The sequence below is a fragment of the Theropithecus gelada genome, chromosome 18, assembly GCF_003255815.1.
Source record: "Theropithecus gelada isolate Dixy chromosome 18, Tgel_1.0, whole genome shotgun sequence".
In the NCBI taxonomy this organism is placed as follows: domain Eukaryota; kingdom Metazoa; phylum Chordata; class Mammalia; order Primates; family Cercopithecidae; genus Theropithecus; species Theropithecus gelada.
This window is the reverse complement of record NC_037686.1, coordinates 23,165,623-23,176,201: the sequence shown is the minus strand read 5'-3', so window position 1 is coordinate 23,176,201 and position 10,579 is coordinate 23,165,623. Positions and strand designations below refer to the sequence as shown.

Here is a 10,579-nt window from a genome sequence, read left to right as displayed (position 1 = left end):
TGAGTCTGATTACACACACTTAGGTCCTCTGATTTGCCAATGGCAGTTGAGGAGGCATCACTTACTTGCATGGCGTTTGTGCACGATTTATGTTTGTACCCTGGGGCAAGACAGGTTAATAAGGCCAAAAAGGAGGGGAGGCTGTGGGAGTGGGTAATAACTGGGGAGGACTTCACAGCATCAACCTGGGGGAAAGGGAGGAGGGCTGAGGGTGAAGGGTGTTCCCTCCTCCTTCTGCCTATGTGTTAAGTGGCAAGATAAATTTTGAAAGCTGCTGTGAGGAGGAGCTACTGACTGGGTTTTGGGGTGTTTTGTACCCCACCCTCCTCACTTGTAGGAAAGCCTCTTTGCATTTAGACATAATTGAACTGGAGGGAAGCAGACTGGCCGGGGAATAGGGTGAAAGAAATTCTCCCGTTGCTCCTCCTCCTCTTTATCACTTGCCTCCTGACTGTCTTCCAAACCAAGCTCAGCTGCATCAGGGTGGCAGCAGAATACCCTGTGCAAGTGCCAGCGTCTTCTTAGCAGCCCTGTGCATCCCAGGCTGCCCTGTTATCTGGCCACCGTCCCTGGCCATTGGGACTGCTTCTGATGGCTGTGGCCTCCGCTGCCCCAGGGAGCATCTTCTGTAAGCAGCTCCTTTTCTCTCTCCTGGTGAGTAACAACCAAAGGATTAGGGAATTCAGGCATGTTACTACCTGCTTCCTCTCTGCAGTTCGGGCTTGAAAGAGACTAGGAGTGCAGATGGGAGGCAGAGAAGAGGGACTGGGGAAAAGAAAAACAGATCTGAGGAAGATTCAGGGAAGAGTTGAGAGACTTGGGATCCAGGATGGAAAGTGTTCAGCTTATTTCTCAAGCACCCACTGCCAGAGTGTTAAAATTTTTCAAGGAAATCCCTCTTCCATCCTGCTGTGGTGTTTTTCTAAGGAGTAGAGAAACGAATTCACTCCTTAGGTATTCGGCCCAGAAGTTTCTGAGGTTTACTTTTGCTACCAGTGATTACATAAACTCATGTTATTTAACATGCTGAGTACTACTGAGCTGCAAAAAAAGGAGAAAGGATTCTGGGTGAATATGCAAATTATCCAGGACTTTTTGAATTTTACTCATGAAGCAGTTTAAGCAAAGAATAGTTTAAGAAAAATAACAGAAATGTGACTGTCATTGAAAATACCCTTAACTTGGCTTCCACTTGGGTTTTTAATAGCTTTGTAACTGTGTAAGGTGCTATTTTTTCTTTGGTGGTGAGGGAAGAGAGGGGGGTTATTTCACACATCCATCCATCATTTCTGAGGTGCGAATTTCCTTTTTCTTCATTTAAGCAAAATATTTTAGTTTCAAATTATATTTTTAGAAATGGCAGGTATGGGGACAAACATGTTCTCCATGTAAATAATATACAATGCAGGGTTGATGGTCACCTTCTCATCTTGTAACTGCTTAGGGAGAAGATAACTCAGATACCATCTTGAGTTAGTACAAGTTTGGTAAAATGTGGTAAAAATTTTCCAAAGGATTCTACCCACATTTCTTTTGTTTCTGTCTAATATCTTTGGAAAATTCATCTCCTGCTCACTTATTTCTGACCTGAAACTGACTAAAAGGGTGTCACTATGCCACTTAGTCAGTGATTTAACCTGAAGATGGGAATAGTGTTTAATGAATGGAAACCTTCAGTGGCTCTGCCTGCGGAGGGAGGACCATCAACATGGAATCCTAGGACAAGAAGGAAAGAAGATGGGGGTGGGAGTGGAAGTATGGATATAACCTATAAGAATGTCTCATATATTTATATATATATATATGTGCACCTCTCTCTATATATACACACACATATACAGTCATGCTCTGCATAACAATGCTTCAGTCAATGATGGACTACATATATGAGTGGTCTCATAGATTATAATGGAGCTAGTCTATATAGGTGAACCACTTTTTATCTTTTATATTGTATTTTAATGTACTTTTTCTATGTCTAAAAATGTTTAGTAACACAAATACTTACAATTGCCTACAGTATTCAGTAGAGGAACATGCTGTACAGGTTTGTAGCTTAGGAACAATAAGCTATACTATATACTATACACCTAGGCTGTACCATGGTGCATACCATGGGATATACATATATACACCATGGTGTATATCATGTAGGCATAACCTAGATGTGTAGCAGACTATATCCTCTAAGTGTATGTAAGTACACTCTGTGATGTCTGCACAATGATGAAATCACTTAAAGTTGCATTTCTGACAATGTAAGCAATATATGACTATGTGTATATATACACACATACATATATGTATATAGGTATAGGTATATGTACAGGTATATGCATATATATGTGTACATATGTATGTGTTTGTGTGTGTGTATGTCCTAATTACAAAATGCTCTTTCCACATCATATACTTAGACAACTATTAACAGTATGGTTTATGCTTAGAAAGTTCTTTAAGTGTTATTTAGTATGTTCCTTGGCATTAGGGATGAACATACTTAAAAAGTTAAATAAATACGAATGTCTCATGTTTTAAAAAGTGGTTTTAAAATTAGAACTAAATAAAAATGTGGCCATTTAATTCCAGATTTCTGCCTAACATAGATTTGTAAAATTACAAACTATTTAGACTGCTACAATATATCTTACAGACTTGAGTTGAGCTGGAGAAGAAGTGCACATCCTTAATATGAATGTTAATCCATTCTCTTTCCTCCTCACAAATAATGGGTCCCGTAATTCTAGAATTCAGAGAAAAGCTGAAAGCTGATCATAAAATTAACCTACATGTTTCTGGAAAACCTAGCTCTACTCTATCTTATATTTAAATAATAATAAAGCAGTTATTGTGATAAAAAGAAACAAACAGAAAATGCAGAGAAAAAGAAGCAAAATATATTTTGAACCTACAGACATTTTTGAAATGATAGCTTTTCTTTTGTTTTTCAGATAGTATCTATGTCTTTGAACTACCTAGTTTTTAAAAACTATAGCTGGGTCTTGAATTTAATTAAAAATCTTTACCCATTTGAAGGATACTCTCCATATTTTGACATATATTCTTTTTAGATTAGTCATGTAATTTGAGATCGTTTAGACTTTGAAGTTTTGGCCAAGTCTGAAAATTGATTTGAGAACAATGATTTCTGGGGAGCATTGTTTTTTTGTGAGGTTAAAAAAGTCCTTAACTATTTTCTAGACTTCATTAACTATAACTTCAAATAGTAAAAATGATGATTAGAGAATTAGGACATATATGTAATTACGCATTTCAGAGTTAAGTATTTTCTTCATGCTAAAAATCAGAATGGCATTTATGAGTGGTCTTAGAGATGTAAAACTGCTATATAAAGTCAATGGCTTGTGAAATATTTTCTTGCACTGACACAATATGATTTAGGTTGTAAGAACTACTATTCACTTAATTTTTTCATTGATAAATAAATGACAGTGTTATTCCTAAAGCTATTCTCTTTGCTGGTTCCTTTTAAAGTGAGTATTAAAAATTTAAAGAATTAAATGATCAGTTTGTTTCCAAAACTGACAATATTTTTATCAATAAGAAAAAGTTATAATGTGAAAATTTGTGATCAAATTTAATTCCTGATATTTTTTCTTTTTTTTTTTTTGAGGTTTTAATATTACTTTGCGATGCTTGTCAGAAAATTTATCTTCGAGTTCCTTCTCATCTTCAGGCTGAAACACTTGTAGGCAAAGGTGAGAAACTCTTTTAACAATTTCGTAGTTGTAACTTGCCACATTTAGCTTTAGACTGCTCTTGTAAAGTTTGGGTTAAAAGCCACATGGTAGCTACTTGACGTTAACATTGGATGTACAATAAAAGATAGGCTACTTGTTTTTTGATAATGGTTAGGAATAATTAAAATATCTCAGTTAGTTGTATACTTCTCTTGCCAAAGTATTAGCAAACATCAGAAGGCTGAATTCTCTTGGATTACATCAAACAAAGCAAGGCACCAAAACCATGAGCATATTCTAATTTGTATAAACTAATCTGCTGCCAAAATTTCAAAGCCAAGATTCTTTAATTGATTAGACACGAAATGGATGTCTCAACATTTAAATGCTTCCAATAAAATTTGTACTTGAGGTTGATTACAATGAACAAGTATCCACCAAGAATAAACATGACATATTTCACAGAATAGCTTGTGAAAATCAAATAAAGATTTGGTGGGTCTTAGTACCATAGCCAGTTGGTTGTTCTGAGTCCAAAGGTAAAGATTTTTTCATCAAGAGTTTTCATTGGCTTTGAGTTCACATGTAAAAAATTACACACTGAATACAGAAATGGTATCCTTTCCAAGCCAGATGTTGTTTTGCCCAGTGCTTTAAGTTTTCAAATTAATAAACAGTCCACACTCTAAAGACACATAGTAAATACATTAAATGTGTTAAATATGAATCTGTAAAGGAGGTAATTTGATAATAACTACAATGCATTGGGTTTACTAAACCTCGAAAGATATTACAGAAAGATTACTTGCAATATTACTGGGAAATATTACTTAAGAATAGACTAGTTTTCTTCTTATTTATTTATTTATTTTGAGACAAAGCCTTGCTCTGTTGCCCAGGCTGAAGTGCAGTGGTGCTATCTCTGCTCACTGCAACCTTCACCTCTCAGGTTCAAGCAATTCTCCTGACTCAGCCTCCTGAGTAGGTGGAATTACTTGTGACATTACTGGGAGATATTACTTAAGAATAGACTAGTTTTCTTCTTATTTATTTATTTATTTATTTATTTTGAGACAAAGCCTTGCTCTGTTGCCCGGGCTGAAGTGCAGTGGTGCTATCTCTGCTCACTACAACCTTCACCTCTCAGGTTCAAACAATTCTCCTGACTCAGCCTCCTGAGTAGCTGGAATTACAGGTGCACACCGCCATGCTTGGATAATTTTTGTATTTTTAGTAGAGATGGAGTTTCACCATATTGGCCAGGCTGGTCTAGAACTCCTGACCTCGTGATCCTCCTACCTTGGCCTCCCAAAGTGCTGGGATTACAGGCGTGAGCCACCTAGTTTTCTTATTTTTGGCAAGATAGTTTTAACTATCAAACTATTGCAAAAAGTTGAAAATCTACTGACATCATACAGTTATACCATTTATGACATAAAAAATTCAAGTTTGTACACATATACATTTATACACACACACGATAATTAAGAGTTCAAAGGAAAGAGAATAAAATCTGTGACACTAGGAAAATATTTTATTTCTTAAATTAATGTATGACAAAGGTAGTGGAAAATGTGATTCCATTAATTTAATTATTTAATTTTCATGGCCCCCACGTTTTAGAGTAGTAGGTGCTGAGCACATTCCAAACATAACCTCCCTTTTTCTGCTTCTCATGCACTAACTCACGGCTGTCATTCCTGTAAAACTTGTTCCACTCCTGTTTCATCTGACAAACTGCTATGACATTTCTTCCCTGCAGTGAATCTGGAGGAATGTCTCAAGTCGCCCAGCCTAATCCTGTCCAGTGACCCTGCCTTCAGAATTCTAGAAGATGGCTCAATTTACACAACACGTGACCTCATTTTGTCTTCTGAAAGGAAAAGTTTTTCCATTTTCCTTTCAGGTAGTGAGAGACATGAACAACAAGAGATAAAAGTTGTACTGTCAGCAAGAGAAAACAAGGTATAAGGCAAGGGCTTAAGCAGCCTAGCACAGTAATCTGCTTATGGGAGTCCTTTGTGTTATATACTCCTTTCACGTTAAAATCCATGCTATTGAATGACAAATTTGTCTTTTCCACTTACAATTAGTGTAAATAAAGGCTAGACTTTTAAGGAGTGGCAGAGCTATTTACAAACTTTTATAAAGATGAATGACTCTGTAGATGGGGAGCAAAGTAAGAATATCAAAGTTTTCTAATAGTGATTTCAAGTTTGGCAATAAGAACAAACCAACCTGAGGAGCAAGGACAAGACAAGGGCGGTTCTAAAACTCAGCGAAATGTGATTCAGGCTGGAGATGTGGGCTCCACCCAGTGCGGCTCTCTTCCTACTGATTGCAGGTTTGAGTCTCTCTTTAAAGAGGAGAAGAGATTGTCTAAATCTTACTCCCATCTTACTAGAAAATTCTTTAGGGGAGCCCCTCTCTTCAGAGAGTGGAGGTGTGGCCAATCCACAGGACTGGTTTGAATATTTGACTCTAGGCTCATTTTCTTGCAGTGAGTGGTAGAGATCAGTTCAGAAAGCAGGAAGGAGAAAGTTGCTGGAATTCACATCTCATTTTCAGCAAATTCACCACAATAAATTTCGTCTTATAAAACCATGAATGATTCTATTTATGAGAGGACTTCCCAACTAAATTCTTTTTGATTACATGAACTCCTCTTAATATGCTTAAGACTTAAAAAATGTTATTTTGTATCCACATTGTAAAATCCCCACATTATATAAAATCAAGTATACTTGCGAAAATGCTCACCTGTGTCTATATAGATGTATAAATGACTGTATTGTAGAGTGAGGGTTTTAACAGATTTTGGTTGTACCACTCCTAGTGGAATGAAGTTGATCATTAAATATTTATTAATAAATTGTCTATTTTAGGGGGGTTTATAACTTTTCAAAGTGGCGTCTTTCCAAATGTCCTATACATTTCCTGGTGGTTAACTGAGTAAATAGAGAAATAGGTAGAACAGGGGAACGTAATGCAGTCTGAGGTGTGTGTGTGTCTTATCAACAGAAATACTTTGCTGATTAGCCATGGGATTGTAATGTATAACCCTTACATCTGTTTGTTGATGTATGTGTAAAAAATCACAGTTCCAAAAATGATAAGCAATGCTACATTTCTTTGTTTCTTGTCAAATGTAGGCTCCTAAGAAGAGACATACCAAAGACACAGCCCTCAAGCGCAGCAAGAGACGATGGGCTCCTATTCCAGCTTCATTGATGGAGAACTCATTGGGTCCATTTCCACAACATGTTCAGCAGGTGCATTTCACCTTATTTGATTTTATACATGTCCAAATTTTTGGTTCTTAAACTTTTCATTTGAATTGCACAGCATATTGAATCAGAGCTTTAATGGTACAAGTAATGATCATCTATTCACCAGAATTAGGGTCCCATAGAAGTGATGCAGCATATCTTATTACTTTCTTACATGTATCATATTTAGAAATTTAGAAACAAGTTTTATATTTGGAGTTTCTGATGCTCTTAGGTCTATGTCTAAATTCCCCAAAATACTATGGTAGACTTGTTAACACTAATGTACAGAAGGCATACCTACACGTTTTGCATAGTTCAACTCTTGCTTAAACTAGCACTCATCTTTTATAAAAATGGCCTGTATTTCTGCTTACTAAGTAAGATTGCCTCACTGCTACATAGCTAGAATGCAAACATAGAACAGTTTTGAAATTTTGAAATATAGTGGCATGAACTCAGCTCACTGCAACCTCCGCCTCCTGGGTTCAAGCGATTCTTCTGCCTCAGCCTCCCAAGTATCTGGGATTACAGACACCCACCACCATGCCCGGCTAATTTTTGTATTTTTAGTAGAGACAGAGTTTCACCATGTTGGCCAGTTTGGTCTCAAACTCCTGATCTCAGGTGATTCACCTGCCTAAGCCTCCCAAATGTCTGGGATTACAGGCGTGAGCCACTGTGCCCGGCCAAAATTTTCTAATTCTTGAGGAATTAATTGTGGAAGAAAAGTTGCATTACTTCTAACTTTATTAATCAAATAATTTTCAATTCCAAAGAATTCAAAATCACTGAAACTGTTACTATTATTTAAATGAAGATAAGAATAAGTAAATAACAATTGAAAAGGTGCATCACTCTACAAATGTTATAGATATACAAATGACAAAAAAGTTGAGATCAAATAAGTGACAGAATTTCTGGCTTTGCACAATGCAAAATGCAGATAAAAATTTGGAAAACTTGGCAGATAATGGGCACCTAAGCAGAAGAAAGAAAGAATAGGAGAGTAGGAAAGAGGGCTAGTGGTAAAAAATAAACCGTCACAAGAGGTTAGGTTGAAAATATTCATGATGACATATTTGTCCTATTCCTAAATTATTACTGCAGATCCAATCTGATGCTGCACAGAATTACACCATCTTTTATTCCATAAGTGGACCAGGCGTGGACAAAGAACCGTTCAATTTGTTTTACATAGAGAAAGACACTGGAGATATCTTTTGTACAAGGAGCATTGACCGTGAGAAATATGAACAGTTTGCGGTAGGATTATTGAAATATTTCCTCAGAATTATATCTTCATTACTGACTTACTAATATTTTCAAGTATGCTTGTTCACATATTATAAGAATCAATTATTTGATTTAATATTCAAGATATTAATATGCAATATAAACTTTAAATTTCTATTTACCATTGATGAGGAAAAACAGTGGATATAATAAGGGAAGTTGGGGGGGAAGGTATAGAAAATATAATGATAGAATTTTAAAGGATATATTTTGGTCTGTAATCCTGGATAAATAACAAAGAATTTTACTGAATTTAAAGTTATCTATAATAAAATAGTTCAATTACTCTCAACCATGTTTGTACATTATAAGTCCTCGTGACTGAAGAGTGTGATTAGTGAGTATTGTGGTTAAAATTGTAAAACTCAATAAAATCTGACTTCTGAGGTTACATCGATTGGAACAGGGAATGTCAGAACAACTGCAGCAAAGTTGGTGTGTCAACATGTAGAATGCATTTGGAGTCACATGAAAATGATGGCAATGGGAATAGAAAAGAGAACATGCATGAGAAACACAAAAATGCCATAATCTCTAGAACTTGGCAACCGACTACTAGGATTTATGAGAGAGAGGGAGGAGTTTAGTGCCTGGAATTTTAATCCTAGTTCATTTAGAAATGGTTACAGTAGGGAAAATTAGAAGAGCTAGTTGTGGTAAAAAACTGAGTTAATGCAGAATTCACTTTGGGTAGGTTTAGTTGGTCCCATGAGTAATGAAAATCCATTCATCAACTATTTACTGAACACTTACTATGCACAAACCACATAAGGGGGGTGTAGGAATAATTTGGAGTTTAGAGGGAAAGGACATTAAATATATACTGGCTGTTGCGGACAAGGCATTTATTTTGAAATGAAATTTCTGATATGTATATGCTTTTATTAACATTTTTATTGTGAAGAAATACATACTTACAATAGAAAAATGAGAAAATATAGGTAAAGAACTTACAATTGAATTATCCTGAAATAGTTGTGATGTCCATTTATTTGTGTGTATATGTAAATCTATACATAATAGAATTGTATTTTTATAAACTTTAAAAACGTGTTAATAACATAACTGGGGGAAATCTGCATGCATTCTAACAAGTAAAGCAGCGTACAGTTAATTCAGAGAACACCTGTAGTGCGTGGTGCTCAGAGTGGGAGAATAATGAGCAATAACACCGAGAGGGGATTGAAACCACATGGCAGGGAGAGACTGCATCTGTGGGTTATCTCTCCATTGCATCATTTCTTAGTTACGGGTCTTTGGGAATGATTTTTTTTTTAAATGTTGCATTTTCCCCCACTGCTAGGCTCACTTTTGTGCATAATTTGTCATTTGAGAATACATTGATGATATTTTCCCTTCTTTCAGTTATATGGCTATGCAACAACCGCAGATGGCTATGCACCAGAATATCCACTCCCCTTGATCATCAAAATTGAAGATGATAATGATAACGCCCCATATTTTGAACACAAAATGACTATCTTTACTGTGCCTGAAAATTGCCGATCCGGTAAGTTCACATTTTATAGTAGCATGATAAGAAGATTATTTGACATTTCATAAGTATTATAATTAAAGATGTTTACCTTTTATCATTGCATTTTATACTTTTTCTGGTATTTCTGATTACACATACTTTTTCCCATGAGGAATTGTTGTTATGTGACATTCGTATTAAGGGCCGTAAATGACTCTGAGCAAACTTTCTTAAATTTAAGCAGATGCATAAGATAAAATATTATACATTTTCTCTTTTATATCATGATTTTATAATTCTGGTAGCATTTATTTGACTCAGTTCTCTCCAGGGTGGGGTTGTTGCTGAAGTTGGTGTTTGGTTTACCAATGCATGCTTAGAAAGTCTGCAGTGAAGGGAATGTTGCTCAGTTTTGCCACTGGGAAAAGTCGTAGTTCAGTATAAAACGGACTACACCCAGAAATTCATAGAGAATATTACAGGGGATTTACACATGGACCAGGGATCATTTTTTCTTCCAACAAAATAAGATGTTATTTTTTCATTCATTCATTCATTCATTCATTCAGTGGTTTTTAAACAACTGTCACTTAAGGATATGTAGAAGTCTAAACGTAGGAAAATTCAACTTTTCCTTCTAAGCAAGAAAAATACTCAAAAATAGTGATGTAACCAAACATACAGGAATGTCTATTTTATGGTGTCAAGGAATATTTTTTAACAGACATTTGAAATTCGAAGGATTTGACTTTTGTAGGCTATGTATGTGTAGTACCGGTTTATATTAAAATCTTATACTATCAGTGTTTTCCTGAATTCTTTTTATTAAATGACTG

The 10,579-nt window shown here is 35.7% G+C and overlaps 1 protein-coding gene across 2 annotated transcripts in view; it reads left to right on the top strand.

Moving 5' to 3' along the window:
- The first annotated feature begins 329 nt into the window (after positions 1-329).
- DSC1 (desmocollin 1) overlaps positions 330-10,579 on the top strand; it is a 28,807-nt gene continuing 18,557 nt past the window's right edge. For both annotated transcript variants that reach the window (XM_025365418.1, XM_025365419.1), the window contains exons 1-6: positions 330-654; positions 3,635-3,719; positions 5,464-5,666; positions 6,854-6,973; positions 8,081-8,236; positions 9,632-9,776. In XM_025365418.1, the coding sequence (XP_025221203.1) occupies positions 592-654; positions 3,635-3,719; positions 5,464-5,666; positions 6,854-6,973; positions 8,081-8,236; positions 9,632-9,776 (772 nt within the window). In that variant the 5' untranslated portion in view covers positions 330-591. The remainder of the gene's footprint in view (positions 655-3,634; positions 3,720-5,463; positions 5,667-6,853; positions 6,974-8,080; positions 8,237-9,631; positions 9,777-10,579) is intronic.